General features: G+C 40.8%; 1 protein-coding gene across 7 annotated transcripts in view; it reads right to left on the bottom strand.

The window, feature by feature from the left end:
* CUL2 (cullin 2) overlaps positions 1–26,866 on the bottom strand; it is a 323,154-nt gene that overhangs the window by 270,200 nt on the left and 26,088 nt on the right. For 6 of the 7 annotated variants that reach the window (XM_029588577.1, XM_029588576.1, XM_029588575.1 and 3 more), the window contains 2 exons: positions 20,010–20,123; positions 15,018–15,158 (listed from right to left, as the gene is read on the bottom strand). In XM_029588577.1, coding sequence (XP_029444437.1) covers positions 15,018–15,136 — 119 coding nt within the window. In that variant the 5' untranslated portion in view covers positions 15,137–15,158; positions 20,010–20,123. The remainder of the gene's footprint in view (positions 1–15,017; positions 15,159–20,009; positions 20,124–26,866) is intronic. The other variant, XM_029588578.1, reaches the window with a different exon arrangement.

Here is a 26,866-nt window from a genome sequence, read left to right as displayed (position 1 = left end):
GGGAAACCTTTCTCTGCTGCTCGGCCTCTACAAACTTACCTAGGGGTAACCGCTCCTCGGGGGCCCTGCTCTCTCTCTTCTTGATTTCAGATTGCTAAGACGGGATCCGGTACTCGCTCGAGGGCCTACGTCCCTGAATACTCAGAAGACTCCTCACTGCCTGGAAGCGATCGCAGACGTGAACACTGTGAGTTCTATTGCAGACAGGAATCGGTACTCGCTCCATGAGGGCCTATGTTCCTAATCTCTGAAGACTCCCTTCTGTCTAAGACGTTATCGCAGGTACAGAGATCGTGAGTTATTGTTGCAGATTACAGATAGGAACCGGTACTCGCTCCACGAGGGCCCATGTTCCTAAACCCTTTACAGACTCTTCTATTCCAGAAGCCATCCCATACACAGTTATTGTGAGTTCTTATTACAGACTGCCTATAGGAACCAGTGCTCGCCTACGGCTCCTGTTCCTGAATATACTGAAGACTCTGTTGCATAAGAGGCCATTACAGATATCTACAATTGTGAGTGTACCATCTTCTACTGGTTATGTATCCAGCATTCCCTGTCTACTCACTACCTATAGTCTCTCTCTACAGCTCAGCGGCCCAGAGATTGTAATTCCAGTATCTGAGGGACTTCAGCCCTGCCGGGCACAACAACTCACTACTGCCACCTCTGGTGGTTCAACTTCCAGTCTAATAAAGAACTATCTGTGTTTGTCTTATACTCCAGCCTAGCCGATGGTTCCTCTCAGGATCTCCTCCTGGGGGCGCTGTCATCTACCATCGACCCAGGGATTCATCATTTCTACTAAGTGTTTATTCTTACACTACTAGAGCAGGTATCGTTCTAACTGTCACTCTGTGGGAGCCAACTCCACATTAACTACGCCTACGGAGTATTACATATCACTAGCTCCTCTCCTTGGGGAAACATCATTCTACAGAAGACCAACTCCGCCTCCCTGGCGGTCACATCACTAACAGATTGTTATCCTTCTATTCTCAAGGAGTGATTTACAATAGATTACTATTCCTCCTGGCAGGGTTATCTATAACAGATGATAGCTCTTCTCTCTACAAGAGTATTCAGCAGCCAGATCGATACAAGATTATGGATCTACTCCCCTTTGGGGAGTAGATCCATAACTGCTTGCTAAATCCTCCCTCCTGATGGGGCGAGTGACATCAGATTGCTAACTCCGCCCTGCGGTCGGGGAGATCAATAACAGTTTGCTAACCCCTTAGCAGCTTCCATAACAGATTACTAACTCCTCCCATCTCGAGGAGAGATTGGTAACAGATTGCTAATCCCTAGCAGATTGGTAACAGATTGCTAACTCCTTAGCAGATTGCTAACTGCCCCATTCAAGATCCAACAACTCTTGAATAGCATCCATAATGGGGAAGAAACATGATGCTTTACACACAGAAATTAGAATGGCATTTTTCTTTGGCTTAGACATGGAATCAGCACCTGGCTTCCTCAGCTTCAGCATCTGGGAGATCAGAGCTGGCAACTCATCTCTATGAAAGAAACACAACATTGTTCTATACAGCTCCAACCAGAGAGGAATTTCCCCATCCTCCAGGAAGTAAGGATCACCTTCATCATCTGTGCCATCTGAGTGTTTATCAGCATGACCCGCAGCAGGTCTAGACGTACTCCGATGCAGCACCAGATGTGCAGGAATCCGCAGCCTGCGATCCTTAACTTTTAGATTTGGCCGAGCCACCAACTGTGCCTGAAGAAAGGATTGCAGCCCTTGAAAACATTTCACCCAAGAAAAGGCAAAAGGATCCATACCAAAACCAGGGGACATCTGCCCTGTGCCCACTGAAGAGCCAGTCTCAGCAAAATCTGTCGGAGACTCCAAGCAGCACTAATACAAGCTGTGATTCCCAATTATGGCAAGCAGCATAAAGGGTAAGGCGCTTAGGCTTCTTTGCTACCAGGCCATGGATAAACACCTGTTAGCAGCATACTCCTAAAAGCATCTGACAACTGTGCACCCAGCTGCGCATCTGCAGAAGTAAGCCTGGACAGGGCACCCAAAAACAAATACTGTCCAATAAGCACACACTATGGACACCCAAACTGTAGGCACCCAATAAGCGGTCCAGATAGGCGCCCATCTGTGCATCCACATGAGTGCCCAGCCAGGTGCACAAGCACGAACCATCAGACACTGTTTCACAGCAGACTTGTACATAGAAAAGCGCACCAACGTCACTGCGGCTTACCACACAGTGGCTAAGCAAAACCTGAGAGCGGGGCCTAGCCAAATGTTACTCAACCTACTAATCTGCCACGACTTTCCAAACTCCCCCGGAGATGGGAACAGATGTCAGATCGGCACGCCAAGCTCAGAGACCAGAAGAGAAATGGAATCCCTAAAAGTATCTCTCCTTCTTTGTTTTTTTTATATATATATATTTACTCTTTACCTGAGCTCAGCCCACCCCGACCGAGTAGAGTCGGTCTTTGGCTGCGGGGAGAGAGGGCAAAGGCCATAAGGTATCACCACAGGAGAGTGGGGCAAATTAATTTCTCTCTTTTCTCCTAAAAAAATTTTTTAAGCAATCCCTAGTAGGGAGATATACGTCCATCATCGACTGGAGATGGAGAATACTGGCAGGCTGTCAGTGCAGGGGTATATATATACCATGACATCAACTTTGCTCCGTCTTCATCTGCTGGTAGAGGTGCATAACCTTCTGGTGTGGATTAACCTGTCTGAATGCTAAGAAATAGCAAGATTCTACTGTAAATCACAGAAAATTCCAGTGGAAAGGATGGATGGGAATATAAATATTAACATGCTATAGATCCAGAGTGCACATCCTTCCCTCTTCTGAATGGGAGAATTGTGTGGAGAAAATTTGAATTTTTCCGAGAGTATGTGCTTGTTCAAGCTTCTTAAATCTAGGATAGGCCTCAGTCTTCCAGACTTCTAGGGGATAAGGAACTAGTGGGATTAGAACACTTGGCCATAGTAATAGGGAGGAACTGAGTCAATCACATGCTGTTCAAGGGGAGACTCACCTCCAGGTGGAGTTGCGTGGAGTGAGATAGATCCAAATTGAAGGCCGAATGATGAAGTGGTGCAGGAAGCCAGGAGAAACAAAAGTGGTATCCAGACTCCATAATCTTGAGAATCCAGCAATCTTTGCCAATCATACACCACTCCTCCAGATAGTGCTGAATTTTTCCTCTTACTGGAAAGGAGTGTTCCTGGGTTTGAAAGGTGGTCAGAAACTTAGTCCAGGTTTTTGTTGAACCTGCTGCATTGTTTTTGGCTGACGGCACTCACACAGTCGATTGTGAGTTGGAAGCTGATTCTGTTATGCAAATAGCGTCAGCAATTGGTATCATTGGAATTGCTGGAAGGGGTGTCTGGAAATATGGTCTTTGAAAAGCATAGTAAGCGTCTTGCAGAAGATTGTTCTTCCTGTCCCACAGGGAGGGACTGGACCGCCACATGCTGTTAATTTATTTGAGCAATTGTTTCTCAGAGCTTATCTCCAAAAAGGTGATCATCCAGGCAGGGGACGTCTGCCAATTTGTCGTAGGCATCATGTAGGCTACTGGCTCTCAACCAAGCCTTACGCTTTGATGGATGTTGCTTAGGTGTGTGCCATGGCATCAAACAAGATGGAATAGACACTCTTCTACATCTAAGAGTGGCTGAGGGTATGCAATTCTACCTTCACTGGATGGAAGAAAAAGATTTTAGTTTCTGGATACAATCATGTAAGTACTAAACCATGTAAAATTGGTGTGTGGAGATTGATGCATTAAGCATGGAGTTTCGAAACACCTTTTTATTGAAATTAAACAGTAACCTAGAATCTTTCCCTGGCAAAATATTTGAGTATACCTTTGTTTTGTTTGCTGTTTTTAGAGCCGATTCTAATACAACTGATTGATTGCTCTCTGTATATGAGATCTAGTTTCCTTGCAACTGCATCACAGGAATCAGGATTTTCCCACATTCTTGTTTGCAATTCTTGCAGAATATCATGGATTGGGATAGATGCTAAAGCCACCAGAGAGTCCAGAAATTGGAGGAGACCAAAGACCTTAGTGTGGGGATTTTTCCCAACTTGTCCAGAAACCTGGAATAGGAAAGGACTTCCAGTGGAGATAAGTGCTTTGGAGGCTCTGGAAGGGGGGCAGAGAGGATCCCTATTGATCCCTCTTCAGAGCCTGGTGAAGAAGAAACACTAATCAGGACTCCAAAGATGAAGAAATTGATTGAGGGGTCCTTAGTTGCTTCAGAGGGATATACTCCTGGTACACATCCTCTGCTACAAGCACATCCTCTGCTACAAGGAAATGCCAACTGCTAGAACCACCGTGCAGAAGTTCTGCTGAGTATCAGTATGAAAAGGTGATACTGGGAATAGATGTGATATTTTAGAAAGGAGAGGTTGTAAGGTACCCTCCTTATCCTTAGCCCCTGAATGAAATAAAGAAATTTGTCACCAACTCCACTACTTGGTTTAGGGGCTTCTGTGTCCTCTGTCCTAGCACGGACGATAGAACATTAACTTCCGATACTAGAATGGAATGTTGTACATCTTCCGGGTCTGCAAAATTTGGATTGGAGGACAATTAGTTGTGAGGGGTACCTGAGAACAAATGGGATCTAGGGTCTCCAGATGTAGCCCTTACTCCATTAATTTTGATGGGGTAAGTGCCCTGGTAATTGGTGGAGGTAGGGGTATCATATTCCCTTCTGCATCATTAACATTCTTGATAGGTTAGCATAGAGTTGCAAGGGAAGCTCTGCAGCATGATGCGTCTATGATGGAACTGATTTATTGGCCAAATGAGTTGAGGATTGATGTACTGGGGCTCAATGCATCAAGAAGGTATGTATTGATGGTGCCAGGAACTTGTGCTTCAAACCACACTAAGGCATTGTGCTTCAATGGTGCCAAAAGACCTGAGAGTCGTTAATTTTTTGGTGCTGGCTGCTCTTTGGAATGATGCATGCCACTTCTGTTTATTTAACCCAAGGATTCAGTCTGTTCCGCCGACAGGGGAGATATTTTTGAGGCGCTCCTGCTCAACTCCTTTCCCGGAGAAATAGACGAGGCTGCACTTTGAGAAGAGGACTAACTATAGTTTCTGAGAGACTTAATATTTTAAAAAATTTATATTCCATACTCATACATTGGATGTTTCGAAGTGGATATCATTGTCAAACATAGTTCCTCCAATTTTTAGGCCCTAGATCTTTGGGATCCTGGGGAAATCACAATGGTAATAATTGCCTGATTATGGTCTAGTCCTAGGAATCGGTAGCACGTCTCATGTCCATCAGTAACAGACGTTCTCCTACTGCAATGCAGTACTTGAAGCCACTCACTAGATCTTTCTTCTCTACTGGACACCATGAGGAAAAAATGTCTTATTTTATTATTTTTTAAAGGATAGCACTGAAAAGTGCTGAGGCAGCAAGCCAACTTTTAAAAAAAGAGTTGAGAATTTCACAGAAAAAAAGAGAGACAGAGGTACCCAAGGGAAGTCTTGCCTAACAAATCTGCATCATTTTTATGAAGGGGTTAATAAACATGTGGATAAAGGTGAACCAGTAGATGTAGTGTATTTGGATTTTCAGAAGGCGTCTGACAAAGTCCGTCATGAGAGACTTCTAAGAAAACTAAAAAGTCATGGGATAGGAGGTGATGTCCTTTCGTGGATTACAAACTGGTTAAAGGACAGGAAACAGAGAGTAGGATTAAATGGTCAATTTTCTTAGTGGAAAAGGGTAAACAGTGGAGTGCCTCAGGGATCTGTACTTGCACCGGTGCTTTTCAATATATATTTAAATGATCTGGAAAGGAATACGAGTGAGGTTATCAAATTTGCAGATGATACAAAATTATTCAGAGTAGTTAAATTACAAGTGGATTGTGATACATTGCAGGAGGACCTTGAAAGACTAGAAGATTGGGCATCCAAATGGCAGATGAAATTTAATGTGGACAAGTGCAAGGTGTTGCATATAGGGAAAAATAACCCTTGCTGTAGTTACATGATGTTAGGTTCTATATTAGGAGCTACCACCCAGGAAAAAGATCTAGGCATCATAGTGGATAATACTTTAAAATTGTCGGCTCAGTGTGCTGCAGCAGTCAAAAAGCAAACAGAATGTTAGGAATTATTAGGAAGGGAATGGTTAATAAAACGGAAAATGTCGCTCCATGGTGAGAATAAAACAGAAAATATCGCTCCATGGTGAGACTGCACCTTGAATTCTGTGTACAATTCTGGTTGCCACATCTTAAAAAAAGATATAGTTGCGATGGAGAAGGTACAGAGAAGGGCAACCAAAATGATAAAGGGGATGGAACAGCTCCCCTATGAGGAAAGGCTGAAGAGGTTAGGGCTGTTCAGTTTGGAGAAGAGACGGCTGAGGGGGGATATGAGAGAGGTCTTTAAGATCATGAGAGGTCTTGAACGAGTAGATGTGAATCGGGTTTTTTACAGTTTCGAATATTAGAAGGACTAGGGGGCATTCCATGAAGTTAGCAAGTAGTACATTTAAGACTAATCGGAGAAAATTCTTTTTCACTCATCGCACAATAAAGCTCTGGAATTTGTTGCCAGAGGATGTGGTTAGTGCAGTTAGTGTAGCTGGGTTCAAAAAAGGTTTGGTTAAGTTCTTGGAGAAGTCCATTAACTGCTATTAATCAAGTTAACTTAGGGAATAGCCACTGCTATTAATTGCATCAGTAGTATGGGATCTTCTTAGTGTTTGGGAAATTGCCAGGTTCTTGTGGCCTGGTTTGGCCTCTTTTGGAAACAGGATGCTGGGCTTGATGGACCCTTGGTCTGACCCAGCATGGCAATTTCTTACGTTCTTACATGTTCATGCTGTTGCTCAGATGAAAGAAGGCTCAAGCGTCTCACGAGGCAACATCAGCACAGGATTTCCCACACATGCAAAATATCTATTAAGAGAGACAGGACAATTCGGTGCTGCCAGATGGCATTATCCATATGTCATCTCTAATTCAGCCCTGCTTGTCAACAGAAAAAAGTCTGAAGGTTCTTTTAAATCAGAATACTCACTCATAACACCATTCCCCAGAATAAAAAAAAATCTTCAGTCCTTTAGTTTGATTTACAGATTCAAAGGAAAATTGTCAATGTAGAGTCATTACCAGTTTGCCAAGTTTCTAAGAAGCACAGCAGATCTAGCAATACTCATGTTATTAAAGAGGACATGGTTCCAGTGTTAAGAAAAGCACTGTTCTTAACTGCACTAGAATAGCAGTCTGCTTTTTGTTCCAATAGTGTCTAGTTAGCAGAACATTGATTCCAATTCAGTGATGATCTTTGTTCTGTCAGGATATATTTTACTGACAGTTCTAAAACTATGGCATTAATGTATTTTTTTTTAAAAGGCTCTAATAAATAAAGTGAATCTGCCTCAAGTGAAAAAGATGAAAAAATATGGCTTATGTTGCAGAAACTACATGTTTAGATTTGTAGACGCATCAGTACTAAAACCTGACTTACATAGATATTTATTTTTTGCTCAGCAGCTTCCAACTCAAATTAGAATCTGCTTTAAAAGGTGCTACGTCAGGGATGGATTTACGATTTTGCTGCCCTTAGGCACTTTTGGTGTTTTCACCCCATCTTCTATAAGAGTCTTGTTAAAGGGTAGCAGAGATCTGTTTTCTGCTGAATGAGATTCAGCAGAGCTGGAAGGCAGCTAATCTTAGCAAGCATGCTGCCCCTAAATGTTTGGCATACTAGGCACAGACATAGTGGGTGCCTACTGACAAATCCAGGGCTGTGCCATGAGCCTTCATTTGCAGTTACCCAAGGTTTTTCCCTTCAATTTTATCACTCTCCTGTCTATCCCAACTACCATGACAGTCATTGGCCAGGAGTCACAGACCATGGCTCTCTCTAGATCCTGATCCTGAACCTGGTCATTAGGTGTGGCTGTTAAACAATGATTGAGACCTCCTTCCTCCTCAAGAGGCCGAGAGTTGCCTTTGCAGCTTCCAAAACTGGCTTTAGGAACAGAAGCAAGGTTTAGGAATTGAACAACGAACGACACTAAGCGATCAGGCCAGCCCAATTATAAATATCTCATAGTATTCCATTTTTGGCAGAGATTTTGGAAAAGATAATCACTCTTCAAATGACAACTTATTTGGAAAGAACAGAGGTTTGATCCAGTCTAAGGAGTTTTCCAGATGGGGCACAAAACTTAGACTATTATGGTCTTAGTAAGTCTTGATATTTTTATGCACTGTAGATTGAGGGGAGATTTAGTTAGTGTTACTGAATTTGTCTTCTGCTTTTGAAGTAAAGTATTTGTAGATGATACTAAGATATGCAACAGAGTGGACACTCCTGAAGGAGTAGAGAGAAGGAAAAGTGATTTAAGAAAGCTTGAAGAGTGGGCAAAGATTTGGCAGCTGGGATTGAATACGGAGAAATGCAGAGTCATGCATCTGGGATGTGGTAATCCAAAAGAGCCATTATGTGATAGGGGGTGAAAGACTGATGTGCACAGACCAAGAGAGGAATCTTTGGCTGATAGTGTCTAGGGATCTGAAAATGGCGAAGCAATGTGACAAGGCGATAGCTAAAGCCAGAAGAATGTTAGGCTGCATAAAAAGAGGAATAACTAGTAAGAAAAAGAAAGTGATGATACCCTTGTACAAGTCCTTGGTAAGGCCTCACTTGGAGTATTGTGTTTAGTTCTGGAGCCTGTAACTCAAAAAGGTTAGACAGGATGGAGGCAGTCCAGAGAAGGTGACGAAAATGGTGTGGAGTCTGTATCAGAAGACTTATGAGGAGAGGCTGAAGGATCTGAAATATGTGTACCCTGGAAGAGAAGTGGTGCAGGGGAGATATGATACAGACCTTCAGATATCTACAAAAATTTAGTGATGCATGGATTTCAAATCTTTTCCATTGGAAAGAAAACAATACAACCTGGGCTCACAAAATGAAACTCCAGGGGGGATGGACTCAGAACCAACATCAAGAAATATTTCTTCACGTAGAGGGGGGTAGAGGACTGGAATGCCCTTCTGGAGGAGGTGGTGAAGAAGAGAACAGTAAAAGTATTCAAAGCGGCATGGGATACACACTGTGGATCTCTAAAGGCCAGAGGACAGAAATGAGATAAGCATGCTGGGAGTTAACTAGTGGGTATGGCACTTACTACCCTTAGCAGAAGGCATGGAGATTATTACCCTTAAACATAATGCTTTGATGCTTTTAATGCATCTGCAACATTGCTCCCCACTTAGACGCCAGGAAGAAAAGAGGAATTGGATTCAGAAGACAAGAGAGAGCCCTGACTTTTAAGGTCTGGGATACTGATAAGCAGACATAAGGGAAAAAGCACAGGCCAAATCCTAAAGGAAACAAAGAAAGTGTGCATGGGGGTAACTTGCTGGTACAGCGGTTATCACCCTTATCCGATAAGCCTTGATACTTTTGATGCAACTCCAACATTGCTCTCTGCTTCAACGGCAGAGGAAAAGGGGAATTGGATTTAAATAGCAACCAACGAGGGCCCCGACTTTTACAATCTGGGGAACTGATACTTATGGGGGTAACCTGAACACAGCAGCAATTACTACCCTTAAACAGAAGGCATGGATTACTACCCTTAAATAAGCATTGATGCTTTTGCTGCAACTGCAATATCACTCTCTGCTTCAAAGGAAGGGGGTGGAGAGAAAAAGAAATTTGGATTTAGGGACAACCAACCCAAGCCATGACTTTTTTTTTTTTTTACAATCTGGAGTACTGATGCGCAGACATTAAGGAAAAAAAAACACAGGACTGCTTCTACGACCAAATTCATAAGCAAAGCATGTAAAGCAGCACTGATTGATACATGTATCTTCACAGCAGATACTACCATGGAAAGCTTGCTGGGCACTCCGGATGGACCACTGGTCCTTTTCTGCTGTTATTTCTATGTTTCTTTGACCTAGACATTCACTCTCTTATTAGATCATTGTAAATCTGCAGGACTTTCTGAAACTGTTTTACAATGGATAGCCTCCTTCCTAATGAATAGGTTTACTCAGGTATCAGCTAGAGGGGTGCTTTCCATATTAGTGAGTGGATATGTATTCCTCAGAGCTCCTCTCTCAACATTTTTTTTTATATATTTTTATGCAGCCATTGAAAACTTTGATTTGTTCTCCCGGGCTGTGGGGCTATCTGTATGCAGATAACATCCAGCTTCTAATGCACATGAGAAAGGATGTGAGGGCTATACAGGAATTAAACAGTAAATTTGTGACGGTAGAGTAGCTTTTACTCTGAGATCCTTACTCTGAGATCCTTAGAATAGGACAGTTAGGCCAGATATTGCCCTGCTCATTCTTGTTGAGACATATGAGTAACAATGTCTGATGTGATTAAAGATCTAGGAATCTTTTTTGAACCTCAGTTTAAATTTATTTATTTCGGATTTTAGAAACTTGTGTGGCCAAAGTTATTCAATCAGTTATTTTAAAGTTATGGTACATGAAGAAATTGCATCCTCTTTTGGACTTGAAGGCCTTTAAGACAGTGGTTAATCTTTTCAGTGATATCCCAGTTGGACTACTGTAATAGCTTTTGTGTGGGTCTTCCTCAATGTCTGCACATAGGTTAAAGTTGCTCAAAATGCTGTAGCACATGTGGTTCTGGAAGGTCCCAGATGTACTTTTACAAAAGTTATGCTCAATTTTCTTCATTAGCTGCAATTTAAGATTCTGCTCTTACTTTTAGGGTCATGAGGAGTAATGAATGGTCCGCTTTATTTGACAAACTGGGTTGGAATTGTTCCTTGCAGAATTTTATTCTCTGGGTTCCCTCTCAAGTTGGTAGAAGGGGCTCAGACTAGAGCTAGGGCCTTCTTCATTGTTGCACCCACACTGTGGAATATGCTCCAGGTAGAGATCACATCACAGAGAGACCACATACATGTAAATTATAATTTATCAGTGTCTACTTCTGACGCAGGGCGTTGCGTCGGGTCACGTATACAATGAAGCACAACACGCAAGGTTCCTTATTGAATTAATGTTGATGAGCCGTTTGAACTATGAGTGATTTAAAGACTGGAACCAGCGGCGGTGTTTGGTTGTAATGTTTTGCACTATTGAGAGGTTGGTCAAAAGCAGTTCTGGGAAGGTGTGCTTACAGCTGAAAATGATCTTGAGTTATATCGATGGTATAATGAAATGTGTGAAGATTTACATTTTATGAGAGTGGTGGAACAAGAACAAAAGTCTTAAGAAATAAAAGTCTTGAGAGATATAATCGGCTCTATGAGATTTGAGTCCCTGAGGAAGCCTGATTGAAAGGCGAAACAAGGAGATCCTTTGTTGGACAAACAGGACAAGTACAGAGAAATACGGGAATAAAAATGATGTGAATAACCTTAATGCAGTAATAATTCTATACACCTGATACTGTTAGATAATCAATTGTAATCTTGGATTATTGAATATTATTTGTGCAATACAGATATTTTTATGTGGGTGTGTGATTGATGGATGAATGTGTGAGTTTAGATTTTAAATGTCTAGATAGGTAAAAACCTTGTGATTTCTAATAAATGATAAATTATAATTTACATGTATGTGGTCTCTCTGTGATGTGATATAGTTATGTGATACCAGAGAGTTTAGCTAAAAAAGCATTTCCCTCTGTATAATTACCAGGTAGAGATCAGACAGGAGCTGAATTATCTCACCTTTCATAAAAAAAAATGAAAACTTGGCTTTTTCCTGAGATTCAGAATAGCAACGCTAAGGATATTCTTAGCATTCATGAGGTGTTTGCTGGTGATTATTTTATTTTTTTTCTTCTTAGTTTTGTTGCTGTATTTGGGAGTTATTTTTATATTTTAGCTTTTATTTTCTGATTTTTGTAAACTTATTTGCGAGGTTTAGGTTTGTTTTAACTGTTAGCAGTTAATGCTTCATTTTAATGTGTAATTTTAGGTAATGTTTGGGTGGTTGTTGGATCAATAAGATAGTATAAAAGATTTTTTAAATAGATTCCTCTATGTACAGATCAATTTCTGAACCTATCTGAATATTCTATGGCTGTCAGAAACTCTGTGACCTTGGCTAAGTTATTTACCCACTCTGTGTTTAGACTTGGAATCTAAAGTCTTTAGGTCAATCCTTACAACCATCTTGAACAGCAGTATCCATTATGATATACACCCTAGCTGACACCCGCAAAAAATTTGGAGAGAAGTGGGAATTTGTATGCCCCCCTTCCCTGTCTAACCCCAGTACTCACTCCCTTAGACAAATCGCACTGGTGTCCCATATCCTTTGTGCTACAGCTCCTGCTGTCGCCGTCACTTGACTTGCAAGAGCTAATCGAAAAGCAGAATATTTAAAAAAATAAAATTAAGCCATTCCAGGCCTTTGCTCCATCTGGTGGCCCATGTGACAACACAGAGTCCTATGGCAATACTGAGTCTCCAGAATTTTCTGGCCGCATGGACCGGAGGCCAATGCCTGACCCCTCCTTCTAGCCTGTGTGGCTGCTAGAGCCACATGAGTGGGCATTTTGCACTCTGTTGTACACTCCATTGGTCACAGATAAAGCGAGCCCACCACTTAAGTTGATATTATACACACACACACACACATATATATATATATGTAGATATATATTATTTACATTTACAGGAATCCATGAAACCAGCATACAAGAGAGAGTTACAAAAATTGAAAATAAAACGCCTGAGTAACTGAAAACATTTCCTTCCTCCCCAAATAGTCTACCCCAGTTCCAAATTTTATTCTAAGCAGAATATTATATAAGAAATAACTGTGACAAGACCAGCATGACAACGAGTGAAATGCACACTATTCCCTTCAAAGTGTTAGCATGAGCTATGACTTCTGAATAGTGACTACAGGGCTGTCTTAGATTATGCTGTTTAGGAACCATTAAGCTCAAGGAATTTCAAGAGCACAAAACTGTACTGAAACAAATCCAGACTCACAACTGCTCAAATATTCAGTCTGCCTCCTAAATAATTCAATAGGCATGTGAGGGAGAATGGAAGAATGAGAAAGAGCCAGGAACAATTTATTTCTGTAAGAGCTCAGAGAGGAGTTATGAAGGCCAAAGGTACAACTTTTAAAAAGTCCAGTTTTAAATAACGTGCTAAATATTCTTTCACTGCTGTGGTTCCAGCAAATGGGTTTTTTTTAAGCTTAGCTATTTCCTCACCTCCTCTGATATTCCAACTCAAGTGGAACCGGTCCCTGAGACTACAGTGTCATAAGCCTTCATTTGCAGCTATTTTAATCCCCTCCCATCTAGCCAAGCCATTACAGCACTCATCTTTGGGCTGATTGCCACAGACTACATTTCTCTCTGGAACACAGACAAATGTGCCCTTAGCTAGCCAGTAGGAGCTGCTGTTGAGTGATTGCTGGGAATCCCTCCCTCTTGGAAATTTTCCACACAGCAAACCCCGAGAAATAGAAGCCAGGCTCAGAAACTGAATCTGGGTCTCTCAAAACAGTGCATCGGACTGCCACTTAATCTCAGGGCTGACCCTTTCCAGCAGCTCTCAATGCTACAGTACTTCGTTTTTATTTCTAAAACTCAAGGACCCAACGTTACAACGTCAGAAGCCTAAGAACACTTAAAAAGTTACTTTTCACAATAATTGGAAAGAATAATCTTGTAAGCTATTTTCATATAAAAAACGCAATGTCCTGGAATCCTTCAAGTTTTTAGAAAGCATTTCACCTTGCTAGGTTGCAAAAACCGAACTGAAAATAATGAACTCTTTTCTACTTGAGGGTTCTAAGCTCGTACTCCCTTCCTATGGTAAAACTGAACCATGGATTCTGAAAAACTTTCCACTCCTGATTACTACCTGAGTGCATAGATCCAGTACTCATACTACACCTAGAGAAAATTGGATTCTTTGAGGTTATATCATCTCTTATTGGTCCAACTTAAAAACTACCAAAAGATAAAATGTGTAAAAGTTTTCCAGACCAGTTTCAGAACTGGAAAAATCCTGGGAGCCAAGTCACCTGGTGCCTAAAACTGAAAGACCAAAAAAAAAAAAGAAAGAAGAAAAAAACACACAACCTAAAACTAAAAAATAGGTAAAACAAAAACTAAATTAAAAACAAAATGGAGCAAAAGGCTAAAAATAGCCAAACAAGCCAAGCCTAAAAGCAAAATAAAAAATGAAAATGCAAAAAAAAAAAAAAAAAAAAGGAAAAACATGTTCCTTGGCTCCGAAAGATGCATGTGCTCTCATTTTCTTTAATAAAATAGCTTTTCGAGCTGTAAGAGACCTATAAAATCTTATTATTTTTTAAATAAAAAGGAATAAACCTCTTTTATTGGAATTTAATGTTAGCATACCTATTTCCCCAATAATTAACAGATACTGAGCCTCAATTTATTTATTAATTTTTTATTATTAATTTCTGTGATCAAATTTTAGGGCCAGTCCAGGATAATATTACAGACATTTTCAGAGTCATTGAGCATCAAAGTTATCCTGTTACCTTTCTCCACATGTTCAGCCTTTTCTAAATCTACCTGCTCAAATTATTCAGATACAGTTGTCCACACAAATTTAGCTGGTCAGCACTGAGTATCACTAACTAGCTAAATCTGCAAACCCTGCCCTGGACATACCGCAACTTGGATCCTTTTTTGTACGGCTAAATTTGTGTGAACAGCAATTTTGTGCAGACATAGGCAGGAAATTTTTGACTGGTTAAATTTATGCCATTTAAAGCATAAACCTTTTGAAAGTTTTCCCATTATTGTTTGTCCATCTACTTATCCACAGAAAAACAGCAAATTAAAGATAATAGCAAGATTCCACTGTGAGGAAAAGAGAAATCCAAAAGGGACTCCACCTAAAATCAGTTATATGTCAGTGCTTCAGATATTCTTGCAGCCTAAGCTTTATATTCACACAAACTCCTCCATAAATTGCTAGTCTCCTTAAAGGATACGAAAACCGGTCATTCCATGTTGCTCTCTCAACATAATCCAGCATGACAACTGCCTTGATTGTCGTTAGGAGTTTGTTCCATGTTTCCTCAAAATCCACTACTCGCGGTTTCAGGGACATTCTGGGGTTTCAGTGTTAAAATCTAAAACAGCAAATAAAAACATGTTCAGTTTTCAAAACTTTCAGTTTGAGTCATCATTGCATTTATCCTGAAAAACTAACCACTGTAGTAGGTAATGAATTTCTACTTAACTGCTACCAATAACCACCATTTCAGTTTTTAAAAGTACTAACATTTATTCATAATGAAATAAATAATTTACATTTTAAATATTTTACAGAAGAAAATAGTATGAAAATAATCAGGAAATGTGATTTACTATGCAGCTTCAAGTGACTGCATACATGGTGGGTAGGACTAGGGGAGCTTTCTGATTGATTGGCTGTCAAAATTTCTTGTACATGCCTAGAAATTTTCACAACTGCACAGTTCTGATTAAATTTTGACTCCTCATTATGCCTCATCCCCATACACGCAGGAATGAAAAAATCAATTGGTCAATGCAGCTTTCAATTAAAATGACCTAACTTTAACAACAGAAGAGAACTTTCAGAGGCCATTTTGAAAGACAAATGCCTAAGACAAAACTAAAGTGTTATTCCAGCTACTCCTTATAGTTTTCATAGTTTTTCAACTATTATGTGGGTTTTGAGCATCTGGCAGGTTACTGGAAGCTACTGAGTTAAAACCTGGATCCTATCCCAACAACCCAGAAAAGAAAGCCTAGAAGTCAACCCAAGGCTATGTATACCCAATCAAGGTGCAAACCTCATCCTCCAGCCTTTTCAAGAAGGACTACATTCACCTACACCGCCACCACTCAGAGCTGGGAAAATGGGGGGACAGCTGCCCCAGTTGTCAAGAGCAAGGAATATTGTCAGCTTTTACATATGGTCATAAGCACACAAAGTTCTTCCCAATTACTTTATTGGCCAGTGCCCCAAATCTCAAGCAGCAGAAAACAGCACTCTTCTTCTTGTTCCAGTTCCTCCACTCTCCTCCCAGGCAACATGCAAAGAATAGGGTGGGAGATGGGGAGTGTGCCTGGAGCAGCCAGAGCTCTGTGCATAGCAAAGAGCAGCTCTCTGTTCCCTAGTGCAGCTCCTCCTCTTCTCCCGCCTACAGGGATCAGAAATGGAGGGGTAGATGGGGCGTGTGAAGCAAGAGTAGACAGCAGAAGAAAGAACAATTCTGTTTTGGTTTTTTTGTTGCATATTCCTAATTTGTGATCCCTTATTCTGTATTTGGTGAGGATCTGTGTTCTGTATGTGTGGACCAAGGTGAAATATTCTGCTAGTATGTAGATTCTGTGTAGGGATTTGTTCTGCTTTCTTATTAGAAGGTGTACTGGTGTTTAAGTGTTTGGTGGAGTATTTGTAGTGTTGCCTTTTCATAGAGGGTTGCTGCAATTTGAGTTCTAGAAGTTAATGCTGTTTTGGTATGGCAGGTTTCCTATATAGGTGCTGACTGACTTCTTGCAGGATTTTGTATTATTTCACAAAGTGCCTGGTAATGGAGTATTGTTGAGTCACTGTTACTGAAGAGACAATATAATTTAAATGTTTTTCCTATGGTGAGCAATAAAGGGAAAGATTCCAGTTCAACCTAGTCATTCAGAGATTACCTTCAACCAATCTCCCAAAATGTAGTTATTTTGGGAGATTGTTTTGCGGCCTCTCTCCAAAAATCACTGCTAATACATTTATGATTTGGGGCTGCATGTAGGGTTGGGTTGGGATGGGAAGTGGGAGATATTATGGTTCTGTGAGAAGATTATTTTAGGCAGTTAACTAGATTTTCGGAAGACATTGTTCATGAAAGATGTGGTTAGCTATGGATCAAAACAGTCCCCAACTGATAAATGTGGATCTCACAGCTTAGCATATAGCATAGCTCAGCACATCTTAAGCATAAGAAAGGCCTGAAACTGTAGAATGTCATCATTTTTTTCTTTTAGGCATGTTGCTTGATACTAATGAGCTAAAAGATAAGCCAGGACATTCTGTTCTTTCTACATTTGTTATTCTAAGCAATAAGGAAGGTAAAGGCCTGTCTTTGAGATGGCTAATGTCAGAATTATGGGTGCAAATCGAAACACCTAATTTGCAGAAGCTGGCTTAAAGCCAGAGAGAATGAGATATAAAAAGCTATGTGCAATGGTGATTCTTTGAATGGCCCACAGACAGAGAGCAAGCAGCTGGTTTCATGGAATTCCCAAGGCTGTAAATCTTTTGTTTCTGAGAATACATTGTTCATAGCCAGGAAGAACTATGATTAGAGTATTCTTTGTATAAATTCTTTCCTTATTTCTATCTCTATTATTATAATCTTATTTACCTGTATTGATTTATGTAATATTGCTGTGCTGCTATGTAATACTTCTCTTTGTTGGTTATACTCTATATTCACCATATTTAGTAAACTAAAGTTTTGCTTTTACCAGATTGTGTATGTGTGTTCTATGATGTAATTTATATAACCGCCCAAGCTAACCTTTTACAGGTTTCTATTCTATGGAAAATGTTTTGTATACACACAGAAAGTTTAATATTTAAAAGTATGATGTCCAATTATGTGATTTTACAGAATTTTAGTTATTTTAATTACTTATATGTTCCATTATCAGGTTTGGACAGGAGAGGGAAAGGGTTGGGGATTTGGAGTTAGCGATATTTTTTATTTTATGATTTGGGGCTATGGCTTTTGTTGGGATTGGGGAGTTACGGTTCATATTATATTGAGAATGTGTGTGTGTGTATATATATATATATAGAGAGAGAGAGAGAGAGAGAGACACACCCACACAAGTTTAATATTTTAAAAAGTATGATGTCCAATTATGTGACTACAGAACTGTTCTGGAAACAGCTGCAGTAGTGACAGCATGATTGTTGTGTTTAATTACTTATATGTTCCATTATCAGGTTTGGACAGGAGAGGGAAAGGGTTGGGGATTTGGAGTTAGCGATATTTTGTATGTTATGATTTGGGGCTATGGCTTTTGTTGGGATTGGGGAGTTACGGTTCATATTATATTGAGAATGTGTGTGGAGAGAGAGAGAGAGAGAGAGAGAGAGAGAGAGAGAGAGAGAGAGAGAGAAAAGAGAGAAAGAGAGAAAGAGAGAAAGAGAGAAAGAGAGAAAGAGAGAGAGAGAGAGAGAGAAAGAGAGAGAGAGAGAGAGAGAGAGAGAGAGAGAGAGAGAGAGAGACCCACACAAGTTTAATATTTTAAAAAGTATGATGTCCAATTATGTGACTACAGAACTGTTCTGGAAACAGCTGCAGTAGTGACAGAATGATTGTTGTGTTTAATTATTAAAATTTTAGGGGGTCCTATGGGCCTAAAAATTAATTGGGGAGGGTGGTACAAGGCTGAGGGCTATAGGATCTAGGAAGCGGCTCCCATACCTGTGCTGGGGGACCCCCAATTAGTCACATTTTCAGGATATGGCAAAGAATAAGGTTGTGTGGGAGTAGGGTCAGGGCTACCTCACGGTTTGAGGGTGCATGATGGCTCACAGGCTATGTGCTGATTTTATTTTACGTTTCTGCAGCTATTGCTGCTGCACAAAGATCTACAGCACTGCAGCCTGAGCAGCAAGAGAGAGAGAGGAGAAAGAAAGAGGGAGAGAAGAGAGGGCTACCATAAGCAGTTGGTTAAGGAAGGAGCCAAAGAAGAGAAAACTGTTGGGCAGGAGGTTGGGGGCAGAGAGCAAGGGGGCTGCTGCTGGGCAGAGAGTTGGTAGGGGAGAGTGGGATGCTGCTGGGCAATGGGCGGGGAAGAGGAGGCTTCTGTTGCTGAGCAAGCAGTTGGAAGAGAGGGTTGTTGCTGGGCAGGGACTGAGGACAGAGGGGAAGCTGAAAGGAAAGGGATGGGTGAGAGAGAGAGGAGAGATATGGCTAGACAAGAACTATAGGGTAAGAAAGAGGAGGATGCATGGCAAGAAATGGGTGGGAGTAAAAGTGGGATCCAGGGCAAGCAGTGAGGGGAGGGGGAAGAGGGGATGCAAGGAAAGGAGTGGAAGGGAAAAGAAAGAGGGGTTGTTGGGCAAGGAGTAGGAGGAAGAGAAAGAGGAGGGAGAAAGGTGTATGTTTTGCTGAAACCACTGCCACCAGAGCAACAACAATGCCTTTGCTAATAAGGTAAAACGTGCTGTGCTGGAGCGGCCACCGGTAAGTTGGAGGGTGCGTAGTTCTGAATATTTGCCTTGGCCGCAGAAGAAGTTGGTTCCGGTACTGCCACTACTTACGTAGAAAGTCCCCAATTTTCCATATCCTCTCCAACATGACAGATTTGCAGTTGAACAAAACTTCAAAAAAATACTTTGGAAACCTGTATGTACAATGCAGTCATTCAATAAACAATTTCTCTTTCTTGTAACCAAAAGTGGACTTGTATGCTTTTCTTCAAATGTGTAACCAACCATCTGTCAACAACTTAAGGAACAAATCTTCATTCCACTTTTGGATCAAATACAGAAGTATACATACGCACACATGGCCTGATTTAAAAAGCAGTTACTTGAGTAAAACTGGGTTTTACTGGAGTAAATGCACTTTACTCGAGTAAGTGGACTTTTGAACATTTCGACACTCTATGCCATTGAATTGCCCATAGGATTTACTCAAGCAAGTGTACTTTACTCTAGTAAATGGCTTTTGAAAATTGCTACACTAGTATGTTACATTTACACGTGTAACTCCTTTGAAATTATATTTCAACTCCATGATACTGCTATAAAGCTTTACTATGTTACCTGTTAGATGACAAAACATTTTCTAGTCATTTAGATTCTTTAACAATCCCTCCTTGCTCCACATTATGTAATAATGCCTTGCTAAGCAGAAAATACTCATGAAGTATATGCATCCAGAAATTTTAAATGCAGATTTCAATTGCTCAAATGACCTCACATGTGAATCCTTCCATACCTGCAAGACAAATCGCAGGTCTGCCTGATTCCGCAGCTCCAACTCAGGAATAAACGAACATACCGAGATGCAGAGATTATTCATCAGCAGAGAAATGGGTGAAATCGCTTCTTTCTGCAAATTTAAGAATTTGCACACTGAGTACCAAATCTTTCAAGTATGAGCAATAATCTGTTCTTCACAGCTTACTTTCCTAACCAGCACTAATGCAGGGTAAAGATGTAACTGGATAAGCAGTTCAGAATCAGTCTGATATTGTTTGAGGGAGATTCATATCGCATCAGGGTCAGTACTCAACTTTACCATCAGATCCTGTAATCTCTCTCATCAATAATAAACCTGCAAGTTAGGTAACATTATACCGCCACTATTCTTCCTGTTCCATAGTATTGCCTTAATTCTTGGCAATCTTATTTTATATAAACCTGGTAATCATATCATTAATATGTGGAAGAGAGGATCCAATTTAAAGTCTTTTCAATAGTTTTCAAGTGCTTCCATCAAACTAAGCTGCCGTATCTCTTACTTTCAACATAAGCCACAAAGATTGTTGCGGTCATAATAGGCTTTAGTAGTAGTTCCTGCATTTCCAGTTGTAAAACTGCTAACCACCAGACACTTTTTTTCATTCAATATTGTGGAACTTAATGCCTTGGAGATCTGTTTGGGAAAAATGGCATGGTTATTTGAACAGGTCTTTGGAAAATCTTGTGAGGGAAGGGATCTTTGACATGAGCTTGGGGATTAGTGGTCTGAGTAGTGGAGTGCAGACATCATTTAGGGCCATACTACTTCACTACTGTATCAGATTTTGGGGGGGATTAAGTGCCCTTGGGAGGCATACTGTATACAGTTTTTACTCCATTTGATTTTAGTTTTTATTTTTAAATATTTATATATTCCATTATCAAGTTTAAACGGATAGGGTGAAGGGGGGATTTGGAGTTGGGGAGATTTTTTATTGTATAATTTAGGCGTGAGGGAAGGGTGGGGGTGTTATGGTTCGTATTGTATTGAGAATGTTATGGCTGATTATTCGGATTGTGTTCTTTTTATTATGATTTTATTATAAGTTAATTTGTTTGGTGTTTGTTTTTTTTTTTGTTATTAAAAGTGGGCAACAGAATATAAATAATAAAATAAAAATGTATGGAAACTTTGGTAGGAATAAAAGAAATGCCCATGTTGAAAAAGATAATGTAGGGGGAAAAGTTTACATTTTATAGATTTATATGTCATATCAAGATAAGTAAAGATGAGACTCTGTAATGTAAGACTTGTTTCATTTTCTACGTCACTAGGATAAAATCTGTTTTAAAACAAATCTTAAAGCCATGAGAGGACTAAACATACTGGGGAAGATCTTAAAACCTGTGCGTGGGCGTAATTTGTTCGCGCAACCCGGCGCAAACAAATTTACGCCCGATTTTATAACATGCGTGCGCAGCTGCGTGCATGTTATAAAATCCAGGGTCGGCGCGCGCAAGGGGGTGCACACTTGTGCAACTTGCGTGCGCTGAGCCGCGCAGCCTTCCTCCGTTCCCTCCGAGGCTGCTCCGAAATTGGACCGGCCTTGGAGGAAACTTTCCTTCCGCCTCCCCCCACCTTCCCCTCCCTTCCCCTACCTAACCCGCCCCCCCTTTACCTTTGTTGGAGAAGTTGCGCCTGCCTCCTGGCAGGCGTAGCTTACGTGCGCCGGCCGACAGCCGGCCCGCAATCCCGGGCACAATGGCAAATGGCCGCTGTGCCTGGAGGCTCTGGCCATGCTCCCCACCCCTTTTTGAAAACCCTGGGACATACACACGTCCCGGGGCTTGTGCGCGCCGCCAAGCCTATGCAAGATAGGCTCGGCACACGCAGGGGCAGGTTTTCGGGGTTAAGCGCGTAACCCTTTGAAAATCTGCCCCACTATGTATATAAATTTGGAAGCAGTTATTTTAAACCCTGCCAACTCAAGAGCAATGTGAAACCCTGGTTCGGTAGCAAAAGTTTATTTTTTAAAAATTGACCTTATGCTTAGAAACTAAGCTATATGTGGGGATCTTCATTTTCAGGGGGGGGGGGGTTTGTTTGGGTTTTTTTTAATTATTATTTTCCCCAGGAATTTTAGTGTTTATTGTAATGAACAAAAATGGGAGAAAACTTCCATGGAAAAAAAAAAGTGTAAGTTTTTTCCACTGATATTTCTGTTTGCGTTCATATTATAATAAACATTGATAAATTCCTGGGGAAAATAAAATAAAAATTGAAAATAAAGGTCCCTAGCTCTATGCTTCCAATACTAACAAGAGAGATAATATCTAAAATGTGTTCAAAACAGCAGCACATCATCAGCATATAATGAAATATTGCATGCAGACCCAAAAGATATGGCCTGTATAACTGGACCGGCTCTTTTGTGTTAGGGGTCTAAAGCTAAATCAAATAATAGCAGTGTGTGGACACCCTTGGCCAATATCTCTTAAAATATTAAAAGGAGGAAATCTGCCCATTCAGCATGATCCTGAGCTCTTGGATTTGAGTGTAGGTCAGGACTTTCATTTTCAGATTTTATTTTTCCCAGGAATCTTTTTGTTCGTTATAATAAAAACTGAGAAATTCTTAGGAAAAATAAAACTGAAAACAAAGGTCCCTAAATAGAGGAAATTAACCCAATTTGTAAAACTACAGAGAAAGCCAAAATACTGTAAAATGCAAAACAAAAAAGATCCAGCATAATCTGTGGAAAGTTGTGCCTTTATCTAGCAAGATGAACAACTCAGGAATCCGCCCCTTGCTAGTTAAGTGCATTAAAACAGCCTCCTAGGGTTAGCTGTGGAAAGTCTACCTTTTATAAAACCATTTGATCAAATCCACGTTTTTACATCAATTTTAATTAGCCTATATTAATTACTATCCTGCTATTCTCTTTCTTTCTAGCCTACTTTCCAAAGGGAAAGAAGGTTTATGATATTGGTGTCCTACGCATACTATATTTTCAGGACATGTAAGGCAGAGGCAATTCCAGTCCTCAAGAAACACAACCTGATCTGATTTTCAGGGTAACCCTAATGAATAAGCATGAAATAGTTTTGCATGCAACTGAGGCAGCTGTGCTTGAAAATCTCTCGCATGCACATTCATAATCTCTCGCATGCACATTCATGCCCGCTAACAACAAAAAAACCACACCCCAATTCATCCAAAAGGCAACCGTGGTTTACACCAGAGCTAAAAAAGCTTAAACGAATGCTAAGACAAAAAGAGGCTAAATGGCGCAAAAACCCATGCACCATCACCCTATCTACCTATAAATCTACTCTTCACCAATATAAATCCAATACTTTAAAATCCAAGAGGAACTACTACGCATCCAAGATCCACCACCTAGTCTTCGATGCTAAAGCCCTCTTTAACTACGTCTCTAACCTCACACAAACAAGCCCTCCAGAAATCGCTCTCAACCAAGCTAAATCCAAAGCGGAAGAACTAGCAATATTTTTCAACAATAAAATCAGCAAACTTCTAACGCAGCTTCCCCCTAACACCGTCTCTACATCAACCTCACCTCAGACCGCCGTCAACAATACCCGCTTAGCTGAACTGGAACTCACCTCCTCCATCGAGATCCAAGATACTCTACGGAAAATGAAACCATCCTCTCACCCATCAGATCACATCCCTTCGAAACTGCTCCTATCAATTCCAGACTCTATCTCAAAATCCCTGTCAGACATAATAAATTGCTCAATAACTCAAGGATCTTACCCAGATGACCTCAAATTGGCCTCACTCAAACCTCTACTCAAGAAACCAAACCTAGATCCTAATGACCCAAACAACTACCGACCGATCGCCAACCTCCCCTTCATAGCCAAGATCATGGAGAAATTGGTGAACACCCGACTCTCAAACTACATAGAAGAAAACAACCTCCTATTCCCATCACAATACGGATTCCGCAAAACACTTAGCACGGAGTCCCTCCTCATCTCCTTAACAGATTACCTCATCCTGGGCCTTGATAAAGGACAAGCCTTCCTACTGATCCTACTGGACTTTTCGTCAGCCTTTGACACCGTTAACCATTCCCTTCTCATCAACCAGCTAGCCTCCTTGGGTATCACAGGCACAGCACTCTCCTGGTTCATATCATTTCTCAGCAACAGAAGATACAAGGTCTAATTACAGAACAAAGAATCCTCACAACACACTTCATCAGTAGGAGTCCCACAGGGCTCTTCCCTGTCTCCTACTCTATTTAATATTTACCTCATACCATTATGCCAACTTCTTACCGACCTCAACCTCAAACATTTCCTGTACGCTGATGATATCCAGGTCCTGATCCCCATTAAGGATTCCCTTGCAAAAACGCTGACTTTCTGGAACACATGCCTTCAAAAAATTCAACTCCTCCTCACCAGCCTAAACCTGGTACTAAATTCCGGCAAAACTGAACTCCTGCTCATCACCTCTGAGAACAGCACCTTTTCACCAACACAAGACACACCAACAATCACACAAGTGAGAGACCTAGGAGTCCTAATTGACAATCGCCTGAATTTCAAAGCCACCATTAACAAAACAACCAAAGACTGTTTCTACCAACTACAGGTGCTGAAAAGAATTAGACCTCTTTTCCATGCCCAAGATTTCAGAACCATCCTGCAAGCAATCATTTTTTCAAAATTAGACTATTGTAACACCATCCTACTTGGTCTTCCCGCTTCTTATACTAAACCGCTTCAGATGGTACAAAATACAGCTGCACGAATACTGACAAACTCCAGGAGAAGGGATCACATAACCCCCATCCTAAAGAGCCTCCATTGGTTACCTATACACTTTAGAATTATTTACAAGGCCATCCTTACCACATACAAAAATATCCACCTACTGGCTCCCATCGACATACAGATCCCTCTCCAACTACATAATTCAACAAGACCAACAAGAGATGCATACAAAGGATCGCTACAGGTACCACCGTCCAAATCTACCAGACACATCACACTAAGAGATCGGGCATTCTCTACAGCCATTCCACCGTTATGGAACTCTATCCCTTCAAACCTCAGACTTGAAACATGCATCTCAACCTTCAAAAAAAGACTAAAGACATGGATATTCACACAAGCATTCCCGGACTCAAACTGATCTACCTTCCACGCCAATCCTTACCTTCACATACACCATGACTAACCTTCTTGTTTGAATTTTATATTATTTTACACTATCGTTACATGTTTGAATTAATAACCTGTCCTTTCTCTTCTCTCTCTGCCAAGTTCTAATCTCCCTGTTATTTGTAACTGCCTTTTTCCGCACCATTGTTTTAGTTTTGTTTACGATGCACACTTGTTTTAATGTGAACCAGCATGATGGGACTGCGTTCTCGAATGCCGGTATATAAAAACCCTAAATAAATAAATAAAAAATAAATAAGGATATCCTGAAAATCCAAGTGGTTTGCAGCCCTCAAGGACCAGAGCTGCCCATTCCTGATGCAAGGGGAAACAAGAGGATGCTGGCAGGAATGTTTTATTCCAAATCCACAAACATATATGGATTATGCATGTCCCAGAAAGTAGATTCCATTAGCTCTGGCTGGAACATCTTGTTTACGGATAATAACTATAACAGCTTCCAAACCTAGCACCTAGAGAGCATAAGTCATTTAATAGCTCTGAAAGAAAGGATACAAATTCAGATGAAAACTTCTTACAAAGATTTCAATCCAATCCATCTGACCCAGTAAACTAGGTTAAACTTTCAGCCTTGTGCCTCCGCCCCAGGTCCTCTTCTCTCTTTTCTTCATCCCCCGGTGGAGAGGCTCTGCTCACAGCCGAACCGGGTTTCTCTCGCTTTTCTTTGGCCACCATCGGTGGCCACAGGTTCACGCTGACCATTCTGTTGCCCTCCCCAAAGGTTGGCACTCTAAGTGACTGCCGAATTCTCCTAATGGAAGCGCCAGCCCTGTCTGGACCCAGACTTTTTCCATCAGGTGACCTGCAAATTGCTCACTTACAGGTTAATGCATTAAGCATGCCGGCTAAATTAATTCATTAAAATGGGATTTGCATAGAGATGTACTACAGATTTTAATGTGCAGGTTTTAATGTGCATTTTAGCTTGTGATTTTCAGCACAGAATTAATCCTGGTTTTTAACGGTGTATTTTTGCGCAGAAAAAAACAAAACACTAAAATATGGATTAGTATATCTCTATGCAAATCCCATTTTAATGAATGCATTTAGCAAGCATGCTAAAGCTCAGGCAGCTTTGTGCCCACTTTTCCCAATACAGAAAATTTAACTCCTGGATGAGACCAGGATTAAAACTTAATAGGAGTTTCAAGAGGGTGAAAGAAAAGGGCTGAGGGGATGAAAGAAAAAAGTAATCTGGGGTGGAAGGCAAAATAAGATCAGGCTGGGAGTTTGCTATCTGGCGCGTGAGGTCCTTTAACAAATCTTAGCTTTTGCATATGAGCTTAGTATAAGGGTTAGAGCTTTGGGTAGTGTTGTGCGGTTGCCATGTCGCTCTCAGCAGTTTAAGTTTGAGGGATCTGGGGTCATTTTCTGTGCCTCTGATGTGTGACGATTCTGTGGCTTTTGTCCCATGGTGGCATTAAAGGAAGCACCAGTTTTCTAGAGAAAGTACGACTAACAAGTCCCCATCTAAATACGCATAATAAATGTATATGGGACAAACATTTATTTATTTGTACATTTTTAGAATCCGCCGTTCTTCCAATAACATTGACACGGGCAAATTACAAAACAACAATCTTAATAGGGTAGTTTATAATATTAATTTGTTACAGCACCTTTCAGAAATAATCAAAGAGGTTTACAATAAGCAAGTTTGCTTTCCGT

Source organism: Rhinatrema bivittatum, chromosome 2 (assembly GCF_901001135.1).
Source record: "Rhinatrema bivittatum chromosome 2, aRhiBiv1.1, whole genome shotgun sequence".
Classification (NCBI taxonomy): Eukaryota; Metazoa; Chordata; class Amphibia; order Gymnophiona; family Rhinatrematidae; genus Rhinatrema; species Rhinatrema bivittatum.
Note: the sequence above shows the minus strand (reverse complement) of the source record. Positions and strands in the feature narration are given on the sequence as shown.